Raw genomic sequence first — 25376 nt, 5'->3', positions numbered from 1 at the left:
ATTATATCACAGTTATGAGATCTTGCTCTGATGATATATTGATTATGAGCGTGATACACTGGCCATGTGGTCGAGGAGAACTGATGTTTGCCTGGTTTATGAAATGTTAATAAATTCAACTGCAGAGAAACGTTTGATGACTTTTGATTCATGTGAGGTGAATAACTGTCAGAGTCTCTAATAACCAGATTAAATGAAGGTAGAAGTTTCGTACCAGAGGACGGTTATCAAGTCATGTCAAGGCTCTTTCCACATAGAGCAGGTCTAAACCGAACTCTTCAGGTTTCATTTAAAGAGACCCAACATTCCCACATGAGCAGCACTTGGTGACAGTGGAGAGAAAAAACTCCCTTTAACAGGAAGAACCCTCAGAACCAGACTCAGAGTGGGAGAACATCTTTTAACAGGAAGAACCCTCAGAACCAGACTCAGAGTGGGAGAACATCTTTTAACAGGAAGAACCCTCAGAACCAGACTCAGAGTGGGAGAACATCTTTTAACAGGAAGAACCCTCAGAACCAGACTCAGAGTGAGAGAACATCTTTTAACAGGAAGAACCCTCAGAACCAGACTCAGAGTGGGAGAACATCTTTTAACAGGAAGAACCCTCAGAACCAGACTCAGAGTGGGAGAACATCTTTTAACAGGAAGAACCCTCAGAACCAGACTCAGAGTGGGAGAACATCTTTTAACAGGAAGAACCCTCAGAACCAGACTCAGAGTGGGAGAACATCTTTTAACAGGAAGAACCCTCAGAACCAGACTCAGAGTGGGAGAACATCTGCCTGGACCGGTTGGAGTAGAGAGGAGAGAGAAGAAGGAGAGGAGAGAGAGGAAGGAGAGGAGAGAGAGGAAGAGGAGGAAGAGGAGGAGAGAGAGAGAGAGGAAGGAGAGAGAGGAAGGAGAGGAGAGAGAGAGAGGGGGGAAGGAGAGGAGAGAGAGGAAGGAGAGGAGAGAGAGAGGAAGGAGAGGAGAGAGGAGCCCAGTGCATCATGGGAGTGTTCATGGGAAGGTTAGAGTTAAGGTTTCTATAAAAGGAAGCAGCAGCTGGAGGAGGGGCGAGGTAACCCAGCAGTGAGACTCTGCAGGACACAAGTAGCATTAATCACTTCAGTCATTTTATTCCTTTGTTCTAACATTAGCGTCCGCAGCGCTGCCACCGAGGTCACGACTGGAAGGAAGTGACATCAGCAGGAAGTGACATCAGCAGGAAGTGATCGACCGACCAAATCACGGCCGTGTCACAGTGTCCTGATAAAAGAGGAAGAGAAGGAAAAGACATTTAGAGGGGTAGAGAGAGCTGGTAGAGGAGTGTAGGAGGTAAAGAAGGGTGTAGAGCAGAGGTGTCAAACATGCGGCCCGTGGGCCAGAACCGGCCCGCCAAGGGGTCCACTTTCCTTCCTGTGTTCTTTTCCTTCCTTCCATCTGTCCTTCCTACCTTTCTTCCTTCTGTCCTTCCTCCCATCTGTCCTTCCTCCCTTTCTTCCTTCTGTCCTTCCTCCCTTCTGTCCTTCCTACCTTTCTTCCTTCTGTCCTTCCTCCCATCTGTCCTTCCTCCCTTTCTTCCTTCTGTCCTTCCTCCCTTCTGTCCTTCCTCCCTTTCTTCCTTCTGTCCTTCCTCCCTTCTGTCCTTCCTCCCTTTCTTCCTTCTGTCCTTCCTCCCATCTGTCCTTCCTACCTTTCTTCCTTCTGTCCTTCCTCCCTTTCTTCCTTCTGTCCTTCCTCCCATCTGTCCTTCCTCCCTTTCTTCCTTCTGTCCTTCCTCCCTTCTGTCCTTCCTCCCTTTCTTCCTTCTGTCCTTCCTCCCATCTGTCCTTCCTCCCTTTCTTCCTTCTGTCCTTCCTCCCTTCTGTCCTTCCTCCCTTTCTTCCTTCTGTCCTTCCTCCCATCTGTCCTTCCTTCCTTTCTTCCTTCTGTCCTTCCTCCCATCTGTCCTTCCTCCCTTTCTTCCTTCTGTCCTTCCTCCCATCTGTCCTTCCTCCCTTTCTTCCTTCTGTCCTTCCTCCCATCTGTCCTTCCTCCCTTTCTTCCTTCTGTCCTTCCTCCCATCTGTCCTTCCTCCCTTTCTTCCTTCTGTCCTTCCTCCCATCTGTCCTTCCTCCCTTTCTTCCTTCTGTCCTTCCTCCCTTCTGTCCTTCCTCCCTTCTGTCCTTCCTCCCTTTCTCCCTTCTGTCCTTCCTCCCTTTCTTCCTTATGTCCTTCCTTCCTTCTGTCCTTCTTCCCTTTCTTCCTTCTGTCCTTCCTCCCATCTGTCCTTCCTACCTTTCTTCCTTCTGTCCTTCCTCCCTTCTGTCCTTCCTCCCTTTCTTCCTTCTGTCCTTCCTCCCATCTGTCCTTCCTCCCTTTCTTCCTTCTGTCCTTCCTCCCATCTGTCCTTCCTCCCTTTCTTCCTTCTGTCCTTCCTCCCATCTGTCCTTCCTCCCTTTCTTCCTTCTGTCCTTCCTCCCATCTGTCCTTCCTCCCTTTCTTCCTTCTGTCCTTCCTCCCATCTGTCCTTCCTTCCTTTCTTCCTTCTGTCCTTCCTCCCATCTGTCCTTCCTTCCTTTCTTCCTTCTGTCCTTCCTCCCTTTCTTCCTTCTGTCCTTCCTCCCTTTCTTCCTTCTGTCCTTCCTCCCATCTGTCCTTCCTCCCTTTCTTCCTTCTGTCCTTCCTCCCATCTGTCCTTCCTCCCTTTCTTCCTTCTGTCCTTCCTCCCATCTGTCCTTCCTCCCTTTCTTCCTTCTGTCCTTCCTCCCTTTCTTCCTTCTGTCCTTCCTCCCATCTGTCCTTCCTCCCTTTCTTCCTTCTGTCCTTCCTCCCATCTGTCCTTCCTCCCTTTCTTCCTTCTGTCCTTCCTCCCATCTGTCCTTCCTCCCTTTCTTCCTTCTGTCCTTCCTCCCATCTGTCCTTCCTTCCTTTCTTCCTTCTGTCCTTCCTCCCATCTGTCCTTCCTTCCTTTCTTCCTTCTGTCCTTCCTCCCTTTCTTCCTTCTGTCCTTCCTCCCATCTGTCCTTCCTCCCTTTCTTCCTTCTGTCCTTCCTCCCATCTGTCCTTCCTACCTTTCTTCCTTCTGTCCTTCCTCCCTTCTGTCCTTCCTCCCTTTCTTCCTTCTGTCCTTCCTCCCATCTGTCCTTCCTCCCTTCTGTCCTTCCTCCCATCTGTCCTTCCTCCCTTTCTTCCTTCTGTCCTTCCTCCCATCTGTCCTTCCTTCCTTTCTTCCTTCTGTCCTTCCTCCCATCTGTCCTTCCTTCCTTTCTTCCTTCTGTCCTTCCTCCCATCTGTCCTTCCTCCCTTCCTCCCTTCTGTCCTTCCTCCCATCTGTCCTTCCTCCCTTCCTCCCATCTGTCCTTCCTCCCTTCCTCCCTTGACTCGAACACAACAGGAGGGTTAAACTCAGACCCTCGTTAGCTTCTGCTCTTCTTCAGCAGCTCGGAGGCTGTTTGTACTGAAGTGATTAATGAGTGAATTCCTTCAGGTTTAAGAGTCAGTAGCTCTTTTACGTCCATCTGAAACCCGGATTAGTCGGTAATCCCGGACACGTTCCAGGTCCCTGAACCATTTGGGAGGGTTTCCAGAACATTCCCGCCTCTGGACTCGAACAGGCGAAGTCTCTGTTTCTGTCTCACTGCTCAACACACTCGTCTGTTCCTTGTTTATCCTTTCCCTCATCTCTCTCTCTCTCTCTGTTTCCCCTTCTTCCCCACCTCTGTCATCACACACACACACACACACACACACACCTACTGACTCTACAAACACACACACACACAAACACACACACTGTCTAACACACACACACACACACACACACACACAATGACACACACACACCTACTGACTCTACAAACACACAAACACACACAATGACACACATACACACAAACACACACACACACACACACATACACACACACACACACACACACACACACACACATACACACACACACACTGTCCAACACACACACACACACACACACACACACACAATGACACACACATACACACACACACACACACATACACACACACACACACACACAATGACACACACACACACACACAATGACACACACACACACACACACACAATGACACACACACACACACACAATGACACACATACACACAAACACACACACACACACACACATACACACACACACACACACATACACACACACACACTGTCCAACACACACACACACACACACACACACACACAATGACACACACATACACACACACACACACACATACACACACACACACACACACAATGACACACACACACACACACATACACACACACACACACACACAATGACACACACACACACACACAATGACACACACACACACATACACACACACACACACACACACTGTCCAACACACACATACACACATACACACACACACACACACACACACACACACACATACACACACACACACACACACACACACGCACACTCTCTCGTCTTCCCATCTGTCCGACAGGAAGCTGAAGCTGGAGAGCGAGCTGGCGGCTCAGCTGTGGAGGGTTTACTGGGACGACGTCCAGATGAGTAACCTGGATAAGGTCCTGCGGCGCGCCTGCAGCCGGCTGACCATGTCTCTGGTAACACTCACTCAGAACATTAAGCTTCATAAACATGTTTCCACTCGCTGCCGTCCGCCTGTAACACGGTTAACTGGTTTCTCTGCAGAAGGGATCAAACTACGGCTCGCTCATGACCATGGAGGGAAACTTCCAGATCTACACTAAGACTGGATACTACAAGGTCTGAGTCCGCCTCACACCAGCAACCCTCTGACAGCGAATCCTGCTGTAATGGAAAACAGCATCATGGTTTTATGAGTGATGTGGTAATCTTCTGTTGCAGGGCAATCTGGCAGCCATCAAGTACATCAACAAGAAACGCATCGAGCTGACCAGGAAGGTTCTGTTTGAGCTAAAACACGTAAGAAACCCGACTGATGGACCTTTACTGTACCGACCTAACTACCGATGGACCTTTACTGTACCGACCTAACTACTGATGGACCTTTACTGTACCGACCTAACTACTGATGGACCTTTACTATACCAACCTAACTACTGATGGACCTTTACTGTACCGACCTAACTACTGATGGACCTTTACTGTACCGACCTAACTACTGATGGACCTTTACTGTACCGACCTAACTACTGATGGACCTTTACTGACCTAACTACTGATGGACCTTTACTGTACCGACAAAACTACTGATGGACCTTTACTGTACTGACCTAACTACTGATGGACCTTTACTGTACCGACCTAACTACTGATGGACCTTTACTGTACTGACCTAACTACTGATGGATCTTTACTGTACCGACCTAACTACTGATGGACCTTTACTGTACCGATCTAACTACTGATGGACCTTTACTGTACAGACCTAACTACTGATGGACCTTTACTGTACAGACCTAACTACTGATGGATCTTTACTGTACCGACCTAACTACTGATGGATCTTTACTGTACCGACCTAACTACTGATGGACCTTTACTGTACCGACCTAACTACTGATGGACCTTTACTGTACCGACCTAACTACTGATGGACCTTTACTGTACCGACCTAACTACTGATGGACCTTTACTATACCAACCTAACTACTGATGGACCTTTACTGTACCGACCTAACTACTGATGGACCTTTACTGTACCGACCTAACTACTGATGGACCTTTACTGTACCGACCTAACTACTGATGGACCTTTACCAGCCTAACTACTGATGGATCTTTACTGTACCAACCTAACTACTGATGGACCTTTACTGTACCGACCTAACTACTGATGGACCTTTACTGTACCGACCTAACTACTGATGGACCTTTACTGTACCGACCTAACTACTGATGGACCTTTACAGACCTAACTACTGATGGACCTTTACTGTACCGACCTAACTACTGATGGACCTTTACTGACCTAACTACTGATGGACCTTTACTGTACCGACCTAACTACTGATGGACCTTTACTGTACCGACCTAACTACTGATGGACCTTTACTGTACCGACCTAACTACTGATGGACCTTTACCGACCTAACTACTGATGGACCTTTACTGTACCGACCTAACTACTGATGGACCTTTACTGACCTAACTACTGATGGACCTTTACTGACCTAACTACTGATGGACCTTTACTGTACAGACCTAACTACTGATGGACCTTTACTGTACAGACCTAACTACTGATGGACCTTTACTGTACCGACCTAACTACTGATGGACCTTTACTGTACCAACCTAACTACTGATGGACCTTTACTGTACCAACCTAACTACTGATGGACCTTTACTGTACCAACCTAATTACTGATGGACCTTTACTGTACCGGCCTAACTACTGATGGACCTTTACTGTACCGACCTAATTACTGATGGACCTTTACTGTACCGACCTAACTACTGATGGACCTTTACTGTACCAACCTAACTACTGATGGACCTTTACTGTACCGACCTAACTACTGACGGACCTTTACTGTACCAACCTAACTACTGATGGACCTTTACTGTACCGACCTAACTACTGATGGACCTTTACTGTACCAACCTAACTACTGATGGACCTTTACTGTACCAACCTAACTACTGATGGATCTTTACTTTACCAACCTAACTACTGATGGACCTTTACTTTACAGACCTAACTACTGATGGACCTTTACTGTACCAACCTAACTACTGATGGACCTTTACTGTACCAACCTAACTACTGATGGACCTTTACTGTACCGACCTAACTACTGATGGACCTTTACCGACCTAACTACTGATGGACCTTTACTGTACCGACCTAACTACTGATGGACCTTTACTGTACCGACCTAACTACTGATGGACCTTTACTGTACCGACCTAACTACTGATGGACCTTTACTTTACCGACCTAACTACTGATGGACCTTTACTGTACCGACCTAACTACTGATGGACCTTTACTGTACCGACCTAACTACTGATGGACCTTTACTGTACCGACCTAACTACTGATGGACCTTTACTGTACAGACCTAACTACTGATGGACCTTTACTTTACTCAGCGACGGATCGACCCACCTGACTGACCACTGACAGTCGGCGGTCAGGTTTAGGGTTTCGGTGCCTTTTGCTTGTCAGACGTTCTCGGTGGGATTTGAACCATCAGCCTCTGTGTGTGTTTTCCTTCAGATGCGTGACGTTCAGAACGAACACCTGACCCGCTTCATCGGTGCCTGCATCGACCCGCCGAACATGTGCATCATCACAGAGTACTGTCCTAGAGGCAGCCTGCAGGTACACATTCAATATACCCGTCTGTACCACTTTCATCTGTCCTCCATATCCTTCTTTACCCTCTCTTCCTGTCTATACCTGCCTTTATCCATCCTCTATACCCTTCTTTACCCATCTGTACCACTTTCATCAAATCTCTTTACCTATCTATACCACTCTATGAACTCTCCACCTGTCTATATCCCTTTGATCTATCCTCCATACACTTCTTTACCCTTCTTTACCCTTCTATACTCCTCTCTTTATCGACTCTCTTTACCTCTCTAAAGGCTGTCGTTTACATCTATACCCCTTTCATCAAATCTCTTAACCTGTCTATACCTGTCTTTACCTTATATGCCCCTGTATAACCCTCTATAGTCAGCTATACCCGTATTTATCTGTCTTTACCCTCTATACCTCTCTATACCTGCCTTTATCCATCCTCTATTCCCTTCTTTACCCATCTGTACCACTTTTATCAAATCTCACCCTAACCCCTTCTTTACCCTTCTTTACCCTTCTATACTCCTCTATCAGCTCTCTTTACCTCTCTTAACCCCTTTCATCAAATCTCTTAACCTATCTATACCCGTCTTTACCTTGTATGACCCTGTATAACCCTTTATTGTCAGCTTTACCCTCTATACCCCTTTTATAATTAACAAACTTCGGGTGGCATATAATGAGTGTCAGTCAGTTGTTTGTACACAGCAATGTTCCCACAGCGGCTGAAGCACTCTACAAATTAAATGATTATGGCTCTAGTTATGCCTAAAAAGAGGAGTACTTGCTATTTCTCTAGTTTTTGGAGGCACTGGAGAGAGTGTTTGTATGTCTTTTAGAAATGTTTTTTGTTTGTTCCTTGTAGTATATGTGTTTTTTATGGACCAAACTGCTCTGAAATAAAGATAAAGAAGATATCCATCCTTCATTCCCTTCTTTACCCATTTTTACCTCCTACAGAGAGAAATGTGTGAGTGACTAATGTGATCGGGTCACTGAAGTCGCCATGGAGATTGAAGTGTATTGATTTTTTGTTCTGTAACTTTAGACAAGTTGTCACGTCATTGTTTAATTGCCCCCTGTTGGGATGATGTCTGGTTACCGTGGAAACAACTGAAACCTGTCAACACACCATCCATCTCTCTGCATCCTCTTTAGCTCTGTTTGTATCTGTGCAGCACTCCTCTCACATTCCTTCATACCTCCGATCGTCTCTCCACCTCTCAGTTCTTCGTTATCTGTCAGAGCTGTAACCTAGCAACCTGCCCGAACCGTAACTTAGCAACATGGGAGCACATGTCAGGCTGCTGTAGGATGATGTTGAGCTGCGTGGGGTTTTGGGCCGCTGCCAGATGACCGTGGAGTTATTTTATCCGCTGAGAGGAGGAAGACTTCATCACAGCAGAGATGAAGAGAGAGATCCAGAAAAGAGTTGTTTACTGCTCCACATTTAAACATTAAGATCTGCTGAACCTTGTAGTGACACTGATTAGATCCTGTACATTTAAAATACACCTTCACATCTGTTTAATGACTGTAAGTCTCTCTGAAGTTTCTCCTGACGAGGATCCAACATCTGACTGATCGTGTTTTTACTATGAAAGGAAGAAGGTTGTAGTTTCCTCCTTCAGAGAAAAGCAGCTGTGTTCAGTTAAAGAGGATCCAGAGATTTAACTGACTGCAGAATGAAAGTATTAATTCATTTTTTACATTCATTTATTCATTTATAAGAATTTGGCATGTTTGACTCTTCATGAGAACCAGAAAATGTTCACAGATGTTCCTTTAATACACCGAACAGTGTTTTTACTTCATCAACTTTTCTCATGTAACATATTAATCTATAAAGTATGACCTTCTATCACTACAGTGGCCCTTAAGTCTCAAATGTGACACTTTAATTTACTATTCTTCCGGACATCAAAGAACATAATGACAGATTACACACACACACACACACAAACACACACACACACACACACACACACACACAAACACACACACACACACCTGCACACTGACATCATAATAATAATAATAATGCATTTTATTTAAAGGCGCCTTTCAAAGCACTCAAGGTCACCTTACAAGGCTCATAATGACACTGTACTGACTCTGTGTGTGTGTGTGTGTGTGTGTCTGTGTGTGTGTGTGTGTGTGTGTCTGTGTTTCAGGACCTGATGGAGAGCGACAGCATCACACTGGACTGGATGTTCAGATACTCCCTTATCACTGACATCGTCACGGTAACGGCCTGTGCTGGGGTGGGGGGGCGGGGCTTACAGAGAACAGCCTCGTTTCTATGGAGACGATGCACTGGCTTCTCATGTTGCCTCCAGGATGATATATTTATAACTCAAACTAACCTCAGGAATGAATAATAAACACATTTAACCTGCTGTTGTTGCTGCAGGGCATGTTGTTCCTGCACAACAGCGTCATCGTCTCCCACGGCAACCTGAAGTCATCGAACTGCGTGGTGGACAGTCGCTTCGTCCTGAAGATCACCGACTACGGTCTGGAGAGCGTACGAACCGCCAGCTGCCCCGAGGACACACACGCATACTACGCCCGTAAGACACACACACACACACACACATACACGTTTTTACTACCTCGTGGGGACTCCTGACAGGGTGATGTACCGTGGGGTCCAACAAAAAAAATACTTGAAATATCAATAACTCACATAAATCTGAAACCTGAATTTTGCCCCCGCCTCGTTGGGACCCGTAATGCTAACGTCTATTAGCATACAGTTGACTGTTAGCCGCAGTACAATTAATATTCAGTGTTTGTACAAATGTTGGATTGAAACCCAGGGGGCTAATCGCTAAGCTAATATGCTAATACGAAGCTAACATGCTAATATACACACTTACACACTTTGTCAGGAAAAGGTCCCCACACTGCAGTACCGTGTGTGACCTCTGGGGTTCACACACAGTCAGGAAAACCAACCCTGTGGGGACCAGTAGTCGGTCCCCACAGGGTTGGTAATATGTCAGGTTTCGGTCCCCACCAGGATAGAAAAACGCACACACACACACACACACACACACACACACACACACACACACTCAGCAGCCTGGTGGTGTGGTTATTGTGTCTGTGTGTACAGGGAAGCTGTGGACGGCTCCGGAGCTGCTGCGGATGGACTGCGCTCCTCCATACGGGACTCAGAAAGGAGACGTTTACAGTTTCGGGATCATTCTACAGGAAGTGGCTCTGCTGAAAGGAGTTTTCTACCTCGACACACACACTCTCACTCCCAAAGGTTAGACACTACACACACACACACACACACACACACACACACACTCTCACTCCCAAAGGTTAGACACTACACACTAGCCAGAGATTCTCACACTATGAGATTCTGACGGTATGATAACCTTAGGTAAAAATATCACGGTTTCACGGTTTTATGATTACGGCTATAACGTGTGATATTTTGAAATGTCTGTATTTAAAACCAAAAAACTTTTTAAAAAAATCCATTGAACAGTCTTTTATTTTTAGTAAATATGTATTTAAAATAAATAATAATAAAAAATAAGTGCAGTCCTGTAACTGAGGCTAAACCTGCAACTCAAGTCACGACATAAATTAATTATTTTTAGTGAAAAAAACACAAAATGCAAATAAATGCAATCACTGAACCTGCGGCTCAAGATCAGAACATAAAGAATTAAAAAAAGTAAAAACACATCTAAGATAAATATAAATAAATAAATGCAGCAGGAGCTTAAAACTGAATCTCAACAGTTTTTGGAGACTTGCTCACGATCATATTGGATGTATTTCCTCCTCGCGCTGCTACTGTCCGTTACCTTCTTCCTCCGAGCCGCGGCCGTCTGTCTTTTTACGGTAGCTGAAGTATAAATACAGCCGACTTGGTGCGTTTAGACGGGGGGGGGTTCGGGGGGCTCGCCTCCTTCAGCCGTCATACAGCCTGCAGAGCTACCTGCTTGTATCAGCAACCGGAGTACGGGAGGGGTTGTACTTCACGCTGCAGCTGCACACGACCTGAGGGACCTCCACTCTCTCTCTGACAAGACGTCACATTAAAAAAAAACCCGCTCATACCCACAGACTGTATCATACCACAGACTGTATCATACCACAGACTGTATCATACCCACAGACTGTATCATACCACAGACTGTATCATACCACAGACTGTATCATACCACAGACTGTATCATACCACAGACTGTATCATACCACAGACTGTATCATACCACAGACTGTATCATACCCACAGACTGTATCATACCCACAGACTGTATCATACCACAGACTGTATCATACAGACTGTATCATACCCACAGACTGTATCATACCCACAGACTGTATCATACCCACAGACTGTATCATACCCACAGACTGTATCATACCACAGACTGTATCATACCACAGACTGTATCATACCACAGACTGTATCATACCACAGACTGTATCATACCCACAGACTGTATCATACCACAGACTGTATCATACAGACTGTATCATACCCACAGACTGTATCATACCCACAGACTGTATCATACCCACAGACTGTATCATACCGCTGGAAAGGTGTGAGGGAACATTTTAGTGGTTTTGAAACCGTGACTTTTTCATACCGTGGTAAACCTTGAAACCGGTAACCGGCCCATGCCTACTACACACACACACACACACACACACACTCACACTCACTCCCAAAGGTTAGACACTACACACACACACACACACACACACACACACACACACACACTCTCACTACCAAAGGTTAAACACTGTGTTCACTCTTTACTCACCTTGTGGGGACCGCACTGAGCTTGTTTCAGAATAAAACAAACAGCAGGAAGTGAGACAGTGAGCAGGAGCCTTTTTACATTTTTTTCTAACTGGAACTGGTTCTTCAGAGCGAGGCCATGGAGGAACCACAAATAACCTTTTAGATGAGGGTTCAAACCCTCAAAGAACGATCTGAGGTTGTTCTAGGAGGAACCCTAAACGGTTCCCTGAGACCATTTTCATGAGCGTTGGGACAGAAAACAGATTCCTGTGTGTAAATTAGAGGTTAAGACTCGAGGTTCCAATGGTTCACCAGAGTGTGTGTCTGTGTGTGTGTGTGTGTGTGTGAGTGTGTGTGTGTGTGTGTGTGTGTGTGTGTGTGTGTGTGTGTGTGTGTGTGTGTGTGTGTGTGTGTGTAGCATCTGTTTATTTAAATTCCTTCATGACAGCTCGATAACACACTGCTGTCATCACACACACTCACACACACACACACACACACACACACACATACACACACACACACACACACAGACACTCACACACACAGACACACATAGACACAGACACACACACACACACACACACAGATGGATAGATAGATAGATAGATAGATAGATAGATAGATAGATAGATAGATAGATAGATAGATAGATAGATAGATAGATGGATGGATGGATGGATGGATAAATAGATAGATGGATGGATGGCGCCCTCCGGTGGTCACTCTGTGTATCAGCATTACAGATCATGTTACTCTGAGTTCAGCAGCTTCAGAAACTCGAGACGAGATCAGATCAGCTTCACTCAGAGAACTGATGACAGAGTACGGTCATCAGAACGGGGTCATCTTCATCCTCCTCATCATCATCATCATCATCATCATCATCATCATCATCATCATCATCATCATCAGTCAGAAACCTGAGAGGCGACACTCGTTCAGTTATAATTACACCAACAGTCGAAATGATCTGAACTGTAGCTTCAAAAACTAAAACTAACTTTACATGTAAATCAATGTAAATGTAACTTCCTTCCTTCCTTCCTTCCTTCCTTCCTTCCTTCCTTCCTTCCTTCTGTCCTAACTCCCTCCCTCTTTCTCTCTTTCTTTCCTTCCTCTCTCTTTCCTCCCTTCCCCTTTCTTCCTTCCTTCTGTCCTTCCTTCCTCCCTCCCTGCGTCTTCCCTTCCCTCCTACCTTCCTTCTTTCCTCCGCCCTTCCTTCCTTTCCTCCCTTCCTCCTTTCTTTTCCTCCCTTCCTCCTTTCCTTTCCTCCCTCCTTTCCTTCCTTCCTTCCTTCCTTCCTCCCTCCTTTCCTTCCTTCTTCCTCCCTTTCTTCCTCCTGTCCTTCCTTGTTCCTCCCTTCCCCCTTTCTTCCTCCCTTCTGTCATTCCTTCCTCCCTCACTGCTTCTTTCCTTCCCTCCTGCCTTCCTTTCCTCCCTTCCATCTTTCCTTTCCTCCCTTCCTTCATTCTTTCCTCCCTCCCTCCCTCCCTCCCTTGACTCGAGGACAACAGGAGGGTTAAAGCAGTAATCTGCCTCCATGATAGATAATAATAATGAGTATGATGTGTCTGTCTGCCCCCCCCCCCCCCCCCCCAGAGATCATCCAGGCGGTGCGGCAGGGTGCTGCCCCCCCCCTCAGACCCTCCCTCTGCTCACACAGCCACAGCGAGGAGCTGGGAGTCCTGGTGCAGCGATGCTGGAGCGAAGAGCCGAGCGACCGACCCGACTTCAGCACGGTGAAAATACTGCTGAGGAAACAACACAGGTAGAGAGACAGACAGGTGGAGAGACAGACAGGTAGAGAGAGAGAGAGAGAGAGAGAGAGAGAGAGAGAGAGAGAGAGGTAGAGAAAGAGAGAGACAGACAGGTAGAGAGAGAGACAGGTAGAGAGACAGGTAGAGAGACAGACAGGTAGAGAGAGAGAGAGAGAGGTAGAGAGACAGACAGGTAGAGAGACAGACAGGTAGAGAAAGAGAGAGACAGACAGGTAGAGAGAGAGACAGGTAGAGAGAGAGACAGGTAGAGAGAGAGACAGGTAGAGAGACAGACAGGTAGAGAGAGAGACAGGTAGAGAGAGAGGGAGGTAGAGAGACAGACAGGTAGAGAGACAGACAGGTAGAGAGAGAGAGAGAGAGGTAGAGAGACAGACAGGTAGAGAAAGATAGAGACAGACAGGTAGAGAGACAGACAGGTAGAGAGAGAGACAGGTAGAGAGACAGACAGGTAGAGAGACAGACAGGTAGAGAGAGAGGGAGGTAGAGAGACAGACAGGTAGAGAGACAGACAGGTAGAGAAAGAGAGAGACAGACAGGTAGAGCGTGAGAGAGAGGTAGAGAGACAGACAGGTAGAGAGACAGACAGGTAGAGAGACAGACAGGTAGAGAGAGGTAGGTAGAGAGACAGACAGGTAGAGAAAGAGAGAGACAGACAGGTAGAGAGACAGACAGGTAGAGAAAGAGAGACAGACAGGTAGAGAAAGAGAGAGACAGACAGGTAGAGAGACAGACAGGTAGAGAGAGAGACAGGTAGAGAGAGAGAGAGAGAGGTAGAGAGACAGACAGGTAGAGAGACAGACAGGTAGAGAGAGGTAGGTAGAGAGACAGACAGGTAGAGAAAGAGAGAGACAGACAGGTAGAGAGAGAGACAGGTAGAGAAAGAGAGAGACAGACAGGTAGAGAGACAGACAGGTAGAGAGAGACAGGTAGAGAGACAGACAGGTAGAGAGAGAGAGAGACAGACAGGTAGAGAGACAGACAGGTAGAGAGAGAGAGAGAGACAGGTAGAGAGACAGACAGGTAGAGAGACAGACATGTAGTAACAGTCACTCTTCCTCACCCTCCTCTTCCTCGACTGTTGCCAGGGGTTACGGCTCTAACATCCTGGACAACCTGCTGTCTCGTATGGAGCAGTACGCGAATAACCTGGAGGAGCTGGTGGAGGAGAGAACGCAGGCGTACCACGAGGAGAAGCGCAAGGCCGAGGCCCTGCTGTACCAGATACTACCACAGTGAGTACTACTGCAGTACTACTACAGTACTACTGCAGTACTACTACATACTACTGCTGTACCAGATACTACCACAGTGAGTACTACTGCAGTACTACTACAGTACTACTGCAGTACTACTACATACTACTGCTGTACCAGATACTACCACAGTGAGTACTACTACATACTACTGCAGTACTACTACATACTACTGCTGTACCAGATACTACCACAGTGAGTACTACTACATACTACTGCAGTACTACTACATACTACTGCTGTACCAGATACTACCACAGTGAGTACTACTACAGTACTACTGCAGTACTACTACAGTACTACTGCAGTACTACTACATACTACTGCTGTACCAGATACTACCACAGTGAGTACTACTACATACTACTGCAGTACTACTACATACTACTGCTGTACCAGATACTACCACAGTGAGTACTACTACAGTACTACTGCAGTACTACTACAGTACTACTGCTGTACTACTACATACTACTGCATACTACTACATACTACTGCAGTACTACTACATACTACTACAGTACTACTGCAGTACTACTACATACTACTGCTGTACCAGATACTACCACAGTGAGTACTACTACATACTACTGCAGTACTACTACATACTACTGCAGTACTACTACATACTACTACAGTACTACTACAGTACTACTACAGTACTACTACATACTACTGCAGTACTACTACATACTACTGCAGTACTACTACAGTACTACTGCAGTACTACTACATACTACTGCAGTACTACTACAGTACTACTACAGTACTACTACATACTACTGCAGTACTACTACATACTACTGCAGTACTACTACAGTACTACTGCAGTACTACTACATACTACTGCAGTACTACTACATACTACTGTAGTACTACTACATACTACTGCAGTACTACTATACATACTACTGTAGTACTACTACATACTACTGCAGTACTACTGCATACTACTGTAGTACTACTGTAGTACTACTACATACTAGTGAGTATTTTTTGCAGTTCTGTTGCGGAGCAGCTGAAGCGAGGCGAGACGGTTCAGGCCGAAGCGTTCGACTCCGTCACCATTTACTTCAGTGACATCATCGGCTTCACCGCCCTATCAGCTGAGAGCACGCCGCTGCAGGTCAGTAGAACCCAGTAGAACCAGTTACAGGTCAGTAGAACCAGTTACATGTCAGTAGAACCCAGTAGAACCAGTTACAGGTCAGTAGAACCAGTTACAGGTCAGTAGAACCAGTTACAGGTCAGTAGAACCCAGTAGAACCAGTTACAGGTCAGTAGAACCCAGTAGAACCAGTTACAGGTCAGTAGAACCAGTTACAGGTCAGTAGAACCCAGTTACAGGTCAGTAGAACCCAGTAGAACCAGTTACAGGTCAGTAGAACCCAGTAGAACCAGTTACAGGTCAGTAGAACCAGTTACAGGTCAGTAGAACCCAGTTACAGGTCAGTAGAACCCAGTAGAACCAGTTACATGTCAGTAGAACCCAGTAGAACCAATTACAGGTCAGTAGAACCCAGTAGAACACACTCAGTTCTGTCCTCATGTGTTTATTGAGCTCTTCAGGCTCCACATGGTGGTCGGATTCGTTACTACACATTAAAATGTATTATTTCTTTCTTTCTTTCTTTCTTTCTTTCTTTCTTTCTTTCTTTCTTTCTTTCTTTCTTTCTTACTTTCTTTTTTCTTTCTTTCTTTCTTTCTTTCTTTCTTTCTTTCTTTCTTTCTTTCCTCTCGTGCAGGTCGTGAACTTGCTGAACGACCTCTACACCTGCTTTGACGCCATCATCGATAACTTTGATGTTTACAAGGTAAAGAAATAATCAGTAAACCTGGTCAGCCGTCTGTGACCTGTAGTAACCCCGCCTGTGGTCTGTAGTAGCCCCGTCTGTGACCTGTAGTAACCCCGCCTGTGACCTGTAGTAACCCTGTAGTAACCCCCGCCTGTGACCTGTAGTAACCCCGTCTGTGACCGGTAGTAACCCCGTCTGTGACCTGTAGTAACCCCGTCTGTGACCTGTAGTAACCCCGTCTGTGACCTGTAGTAACCCCGCCTGTGACCTGTGGTAACCCCGTCTGTGACCTGTGGTAACCCCGTCTGTCGTCTGTGACCTGTAGTAACCCCGTCTGTGACCTGTAGTAACCCCGTCTGTCGTCTGTGACCTGTAGTAACCCCGTCTGTGACCTGTAGTAACCCCGTCTGTGACCTGTAGTAACCCCGTCTGTGACCTGTAGTAACCCCCGCCTGTGACCTGTAGTAACCCCGCCTGTGACCTGTAGTAACCCCGTCTGTCGTCTGTGACCTGTAGTAACCCCGTCTGTGACCTGTAGTAACCCCGTCTGTGACCTGTAGTAACCCCTTCTGTGGTCTGTGACCTGTAGTAACCCCGCCTGTGACCTGTAGTAACCCCGTCTGTGACCTGTAGTAACCCCGTCTGTGACCTGTAGTAACCCTGCGTGTGACCTGTAGTAACCCCGTCTGTCGTCTGTGACCTGTAGTAACCCCGTCTGTGACCTGTAGTAACCCCCGTCTGTGACCTGTAGTAACCCCGTCTGTGACCTGTAGTAACCCTGCCTGTGACCTGTAGTAACCCCGTCTGTGACCTGTAGTAACCCCGCCTGTGACCTGTAGTAACCCCGCCTGTGACCTGTAGTAACCCCGTCTGTCGTCTGTGACCTGTAGTAACCCCGTCTGTGACCTGTAGTAACCCCGTCTGTGACCTGTAGTAACCCCTTCTGTGGTCTGTGACCTGTAGTAACCCCGTCTGTGACCTGTAGTAACCCCGTCTGTGACCTGTAGTAACCCTGTCTGTGACCTGTAGTAACCCTGTCTGTGACCTGTAGTAACCCTGCGTGTGACCTGTAGTAACCCCGTCTGTCGTCTGTGACCTGTAGTAACCCCGTCTGTGACCTGTAGTAACCCCGTCTGTGACCTGTAGTAACCCCGTCTGTGACCTGTAGTAACCCCGTGTGTGACCTGTAGTAACCCCGTCTGTGACCTGTAGTAACCCCGTCTGTGACCTGTAGTAACCCCGTCTGTGACCTGTAGTAACCCCGTCTGTGACCTGTAGTAACCCCGCGTGTGACCTGTAGTAACCCCGTCTGTGACCTGTAGTAACCCCGTCTGTGACCTGTAGTAACCCCGTCTGTGACCTGTGGTAACCCCGTCTGTCGTCTATGACCTGTAGTAACCCCTGTGTGTGACCTGTAATAACCCCGTCTGTGACCTGTAGTAACCCCGTCTGTCGTCTGTGACCTGTAGTAACCCCGTCTGTGACCTGTAGTAACCCCGTCTGTGACCTGTAGTAACCCCTTCTGTGGTCTGTGACCTGTAGTAACCCCGTCTGTGACCTGTAGTAACCCCGTCTGTGACCCGTAGTAACCCCCGTCTGTGACCTGTAGTAACCTCGTCTGTGACCTGTGGTAACCCCCGTCTGTGACCTGTGGTAACCCCCGTCTGTGACCTGTAGTAACCCCTTCTGTGGTCTGTGACCTGTAGTAACCCCGTCTGTGACCTGTAGTAACCCCGTCTGTGACCTGTAGTAACCCCTTCTGTGGTCTGTGACCTGTAGTAACCCCGCCTGTGACCTGTAGTAACCCCGTCTGTGACCTGTAGTAACCCCGTCTGTGACCTGTAGTAACCCCTTCTGTGGTCTGTGACCTGTAGTAACCCCGCCTGTGACCTGTAGTGACCCCGTGTGTGACCTGTAGTAACCCCGTCTGTGACCTGTAGTAACCCCGTCTGTGACCCGTAGTAACCCCCGTCTGTGACCTGTAGTAACCTCGTCTGTGACCTGTGGTAACCCCCGTCTGTGACCTGTGGTAACCCCCGTCTGTGACCTGTAGTAACCCCTTCTGTGGTCTGTGACCTGTAGTAACCCCTTCTGTGGTCTGTGACCTGTAGTAACCCCGTCTGTGACCTGTAGTAACCCCGTCTGTGACCTGTAGTAACCCCTTCTGTGGTCTGTGACCTGTAGTAACCCCGTCTGTGACCTGTAGTAACCCCGTCTGTGACCCGTAGTAACCCCCGTCTGTGACCTGTAGTAACCTCGTCTGTGACCTGTGGTAACCCCCGTCTGTGACCTGTGGTAACCCCCGTCTGTGACCTGTAGTAACCCCTTCTGTGGTCTGTGACCTGTAGTAACCCCTTCTGTGGTCTGTGACCTGTAGTAACCCCGTCTGTGACCTGTAGTAACCCCGTCTGTGACCTGTAGTAACCCCTTCTGTGGTCTGTGACCTGTAGTAACCCCGCCTGTGACCTGTAGTAACCCCGTCTGTGACCTGTAGTAACCCCTTCTGTGGTCTGTGACCTGTAGTAACCCCCGTCTGTGACCTGTAGTAACCCCTTCTGTCGTCTGTGACCTGTAGTAACCCCCGTCTGTGACCTGTAGTAACCCCGTCTGTGACCTGTAGTAACCCCTTCTGTGGTCTGTGACCTGTAGTAACCCCGTCTGTGACCTGTAGTAACCCCTTCTGTGGTCTGTGACCTGTAGTAACCCCGTCTGTGACCTGTAGTAACCCCTTCTGTGGTCTGTGACCTGTAGTAACCCCGCCTGTGACCTGTAGTAACCCCGCCTGTGACCTGTAGTAACCCCGTCTGTGACCTGTAGTAACCCCGTCTGTCGTCTGTGACCTGTAGTAACCCCGTCTGTGACCTGTAGTAACCCCGTCTGTGACCTGTAGTAACCTCGTCTGTCGTCTGTGACCTGTAGTAACCCCGTCTGACCTGTAGTAACCCCGTCTGTGACCTGTGGTAACCCCGTCTGTGACCTGTAGTAACCCCGTCTGACCTGTAGTAACCCCGTCTGTGACCTGTGGTAACCCCCGACTGTGACCTGTAGTAACCCCGTGTGTGACCTGTAGTAACCCCGTCTGTGACCTGTAGTAACCCCGCGTGTGACCTGTAGTAACCCCGCCTGTGACCTGTAGTGACCCCGTGTGTGACCTGTAGTAACCCCGTCTGTGACCTGTAGTAACCCCGCGTGTGACCTGTAGTAACCCCGCCTGTGACCTGTAGTAACCCCGTCTGTGACCTGTAGTAACCCCCGTGTGTGACCTGTAGTAACCCCGTGTGTGACCTGTAGTAACCCCGTCTGTGACCTGTAGTAACCCCGTCTGTGACCTGTAGTAACCCCTTCTGTGACCTGTAGTAACCCCGTCTGTGACCTGTGGTAACCCCTTCTGTGGTCTGTGACCTGTAGTAACCCCCGTCTGTGACCTGTAGTAACCCCGCCTGTGACCTGTAGTAACCCCTTCTATGGTCTGTGACCTGTAGTAACCCCGTCTGTGACCTGTAGTAACCCCGTCTGTCGTCTGTGACCTGCAGTAACCCCGTCTGTGACCTGTAGTAACCCTGTCTGTCGTCTGTGACCTGTAGTAACCCTGCCTGTGACCTGTAGTAACCCCGTGTGTGACCTGTAGTAACCCCATCTGTGACCTATTGTAACCCCATCTGTGACCTGTTGTAACCCCGTCTGTGACCTGTAGTAACCCCGCCTGTGACCTGTAGTAACCCCGTCTGTGACCTGTAGTGACCCCGTCTGTGACCTGTAGTAACCCCGTCTGTGACCTGTAGTAACCCCCGTCTGTGACCTGTAGTAACCCCGGTCTGTGACCTGTAGTAACCCCGTCTGTTACCTGTAGTAACCCCCGTCTGTGACCTGTAGTAACCCCGTCTGTGACCTGTAGTAACCCCGTCTGTGACCTGTAGTAACCCCCGTCTGTGACCTGTAGTAACCCCGCCTGTGACCTGTAGTAACCCCGTCTGTGACCTGTAGTAACTCCATCTGTGACCTGTAGTGACCCCGTCTGTGACCTGTAGTAACCCCCGTCTGTGACCTATAGTAACCTCGTCTGTGACCTATAGTAACCCCCGTGTGTGACCTGTAGTAACCCCGTCTGTGACCTGTAGTAACCCCCGTCTGTGACCTGTAGTAACCCCGTCTGTGACCTGTAGTAACCGTGTCTGTGACCTGTAGTAACCCCGTCTGTGACCTGTAGTAACCTCGTCTGTGACCTATAGTAACCCCCGTGTGTGACCTGTAGTAACCCCGTCTGTGACCTATAGTAACCTCGTCTGTGACCTATAGTAACCCCCGTGTGTGACCTGTAGTAACCCCGTCTGTGACCTATAGTAACCCCGTCTGTGACCTATAGTAACCTCGTCTGTGACCTATAGTAACCCCCGTGTGTGACCTGTAGAAACCGTGTCTGTGACCTGTAGTAACCCTGTCTGTGACCTGTAGTAACCCCGTCTGTGACCTGTAGTAACCGTGTCTGTGACCTGTAGTAACCCCGTCTGTGACCTGTAGTAACCCCGTCTGTGACCTGTAATAACCCCGTCTGTGACCTGTAGTAACCCCGTCTGTGACCTGTAGTAACCCCGTCTGGCCCCCAGGTGGAGACGATCGGCGATGCCTACATGGTCGTGTCCGGTCTGCCGGTGAGGAACGGGAAGCTGCACGGCCGCGAGGTCGCCCGCATGTCGCTCGCTCTGCTCGACGCCGTCAAGAACTTCAGGATCCGACATCGACCGGACCAGCAGCTCAAACTGCGCATCGGCATACACAGCGGTCAGTGATGATGTCACTGATGATGTCACTTATGACGTCACAGCGACAAGTTTGAGATGTAGAACAATCTGGAGGTGTGGAGACATGAGTGGAATGATAAATCTGTTATGTGTGTGTGTGTGTGTGTGTGTGTGTGTGCGTGTGTGTGTGTGTGTGTGTGCGTGTGTGTGTGTGTGTATGTGTGTGTGTGTGTGTGTATGTGTGTGTGTAGGCCCGGTGTGTACAGGTGTGGTCGGATTAAAGATGCCCAGGTACTGTCTGTTTGGAGACACCGTCAATACAGCGTCACGCATGGAGTCAAACGGAGAAGGTATCACACACGTATAAATAATATACCTCTAACTGTACTACAGTAAAGTACTAGTACCTCTAACTGTACTACAGTAAAGTATTAGTACCTCTAACTGTACTACAGTAAAGTACTAGTACCTCTAACTGTACTACAGTAAAGTACTAGTACCTCTAACTGTACTACAGTAAAGTACAAGTACCTCTAACTGTACTACAGTAAAGTACTAGTACCACTAACTGTACTGCAGTAAAGTACTAGTACCTCTAACTGTACTACAGTAAAGTACTAGTACCACTAACTGTACTGCAGTAAAGTACTAGTACCTCTAACAGTACTACAGTAAAGTACTAGTACCTCTAACTGTACTACAGTAAAGTACTAGTACCTCTAACAGTACTACAGTAAAGTACTAGTACCTCAAACTGTACTACAGTAAAGTACTAGTACCTCTAACAGTACTACAGTAAAGTACTAGTACCTCTAACTGTACTACAGTAAAGTACTAGTACCTCTAACTGTACTACAGTAAAGTACTAGTACCTCTAACAGTACTACAGTAAAGTACTAGTGCCTCTAACTGTACTACAGTAAAGTACTAGTACCTCTAACAGTACTACAGTAAAGTACAAGTACCTCTAACTGTACTACAGTAAAGTACTAGTACCTCTAACTGTACTACAGTAAAGTACTAGTACCACTAACTGTACTGCAGTAAAGTACTAGTACCTCTAACAGTACTACAGTATAGTACTAGTACCTCTAACTGTACTACAGTAAAGTACTAGTACCTCTAACAGTACTACAGTAAAGTACTAGTACTTCTAACTGTACTACAGTAAAGTACTAGTACCTCTAATACTACAGTAAAGTACTAGTACCTCTAACTGTACTACAGTAAAGTACTAGTACTTCTAACTGTACTACAGTAAAGTACTAGTACCTCTAACTGTACTACAGTAAAGTACTAGTACCTCTAACAGTACTACAGTAAAGTACTAGTACCTCTAACTGTACTACAGTAGAGTACTAGTACCTCTAACTGTACTACAGTAAAGTACTAGTACCTCTAACTGTACTACAGTAAAGTACTAGTACCTCTAACTGTACTACAGTAAAGTACTAGTACCTCTAACAGTACTACAGTAAAGTACTAGTACCTCTAACTGTACTACAGTAAAGTACTAGTACCTCTAACTGTACTACAGTAGAGTACTAGTACCTCTAACTGTACTACAGTAAAGTACTAGTACCTCTAACTGTACTACAGTAGAGTACTAGTACCTCTAACTGTACTACAGTAAAGTACTAGTACCTCTAACTGTACTACAGTAAAGTACTAGTACCTCTAACTGTACTACAGTAAAGTATAAATGTCTCTGCAGCTCTAAAGATTCACGTGTCGGAGGCGACTCGGCTCGTCGTTGAGGAGTTCAGCTGCTTCCAGCTGCAGCTCAGAGGAGAGATCGAAGTGAAGGGCAAAGGTCGCATGAGGACGTACTGGCTGCTGGGAGAGAGCGACGGGAACAAGTGATGGAGAGAGAGAGAGAGAGAGAGAGAGGGAGAGAGAGAGAGAGAGAGACAGAGAGAGAGAGAGAGACAGAGAGAGAGAGAGAGAGAGAGAGAGACAGAGAGACAGACAGACAGAGAGAGAGAGAGAGACAGAGAGAGAGACAGAGAGAGAGACAGAGAGAGAGAGAGAGACAGAGGGAGAGAGAGAGAGAGAGAGAGAGAGAGGGAGAGGGAGAGGGAGAGAGAGAGAGAGAGAGACAGAGAGAGAGAGAGAGAAAGAGACAGAGAGAGAGAGAGGGACATCGGTGCTGAGACTCTGAGTTTATTGTATTTGATGTTTGAGGTCAGAGGTCAGAGGTCAGGTACTGATTGACAGGTATTAAGCTCCTCCTCCTCCTCCTCCTCCTCCTCCTCCTCTCTGATTGGACGTTGTTCCTCTGACATCACTGAGACTGCAGGAATCGAACAGACAGACGAATGTTTTACTGTAAAATAAAAACATCTGAAAACCAAAAGTTTAGTTTAGTGTGTAAATATGAAACATAAATAAATAAACGGTGTGTTTTATTACCTGTGTGTTCTCATTGTTCAGACACTTTTATTTAAATTAAACCCTCTGCTTTCATCCAGAGGAGCTGATTGGTCGGCGTGAGAGTGTCAGAGCCAATCAGAGCAGAGTAGAGGCGGGTCTTCATGGATACTGAGGGTCAGTAAGATGATGATGAAAAGCAGCATCGGGTTTGTTAAAATGTACATTTAGTATTTTTGTTGGAAGGAAGGAAGGGTGGAAGAAGGAAGGAAGGAAGGAAGGAAGGGTGGAAGAAGGAGGGAAAGGAGGAAGGAAGGGTGGAAGAAGGAGGGAAGGAAGGAAGGAAGGGTGGAAGAAGGAGGGAAAGGAGGAAGGAAGGAAGGAAGGGTGGAAGAAGGAGGGAAAGGAGGAAGGAAGGGAGGAAGGAAAGAAAGAAAGGACGGAGGAAGAAGGAAGAAAGGAAGGGACGAAGAAGGAAGAAAGGAAAGGAGGGAGGGAGGAAAGGAAGGGAGGACCGAGGAAAGAAGGAAGGAAGGAAGGTAGGAGCGAGGGAGGGAGGGAGGAAGGAAAGAAAGAAGAACAGAGGAAAAAGAAGGTAGGGGGGAGGAAAGAAAGAAGGGAGGAAAAGAAGGACAGAAGGAAGGAAGGGAGAGAAGGAAGGACAGAAGAAGGAAGGAAGGGTGGAGGGAGAAAGGAAAAGAGGAAGGGAGAAAACAGTCAACACAGATGGGGTCAATTTGAAGGAAGGATATACGGAAGGAAGGAAGGAAGGAAGGAAGGAGAGAGGAAGGAAGGAAGGAAGGAAGGAAGGAAGGAGAGAGAGGAAGGAAGGAAGGAAGGAAGGAAGGGAGGGACTGAATTCAGACTGAACTCCGCAGCAAGACATCATGGAGGTTACGCCCAGTTCAATATAATCAATATATTAAAAAAAGATCAATAAGAGAGATTTGAAATGACATTTGACCCATTTTATACCAAAAGACTGAATGCTCCTGAACATGTCAAATGGTGTAACCCAGGGAGGTCAAACATGCGGCCCGTGGACCAGAACTGGCCCGCCAAGGGGTTCAATCTGGCCCACTTTCCTTCCTTCCTTCCGTCCTTCCATCTGTCCTTCCTTACTTCCTTCCTTCCATATTTCTGTCCTGACTTCTTTTCCTCCTTCCTTCCTTCCTTCCTTCCTTCCTTCCTTCTTTTCTTCCCTTTCTTCCATCTTCTCAATGATCTGGCCAAAAGAATGATAGATATTAAATATTGTATCAGCTACAGTGTGTTTAAGTGGACTTATACTAATAATGACTTCATTTAAAACATGTAAATGTTTCCTGGTCTCCATGGTAACTAGATGAAAT

The 25376-nt window shown here is 47.2% G+C and overlaps 1 protein-coding gene across 1 annotated transcript in view; it reads left to right on the top strand.

Annotated features, from left to right (window-relative positions):
- The window catches only part of npr1a (natriuretic peptide receptor 1a), a 55578-nt gene extending 31899 nt beyond the window's left edge, over positions 1-23679 (top strand). The window contains exons 9-22 of the mRNA XM_053334663.1: positions 4483-4603; positions 4692-4766; positions 4869-4946; positions 7210-7314; positions 9474-9545; positions 9713-9872; positions 10421-10576; positions 13688-13856; positions 14952-15098; positions 16122-16245; positions 16865-16933; positions 21520-21694; positions 21906-22004; positions 23369-23679. Of these exons, the coding sequence (XP_053190638.1) occupies positions 4483-4603; positions 4692-4766; positions 4869-4946; positions 7210-7314; positions 9474-9545; positions 9713-9872; positions 10421-10576; positions 13688-13856; positions 14952-15098; positions 16122-16245; positions 16865-16933; positions 21520-21694; positions 21906-22004; positions 23369-23517 (1699 nt within the window). The 3' untranslated portion in view covers positions 23518-23679. The remainder of the gene's footprint in view (positions 1-4482; positions 4604-4691; positions 4767-4868; positions 4947-7209; positions 7315-9473; positions 9546-9712; positions 9873-10420; positions 10577-13687; positions 13857-14951; positions 15099-16121; positions 16246-16864; positions 16934-21519; positions 21695-21905; positions 22005-23368) is intronic.
- Positions 23680-25376: the final 1697 nt, after the last annotated feature.

The sequence above is a fragment of the Scomber japonicus genome, chromosome 15 (assembly GCF_027409825.1).
Source record: "Scomber japonicus isolate fScoJap1 chromosome 15, fScoJap1.pri, whole genome shotgun sequence".
NCBI lineage: Eukaryota > Metazoa > Chordata > Actinopteri > Scombriformes > Scombridae > Scomber > Scomber japonicus.
The sequence above is the reverse complement of the archived record's forward strand: the minus strand, read 5'-3'. Positions and strand labels throughout refer to the sequence as shown.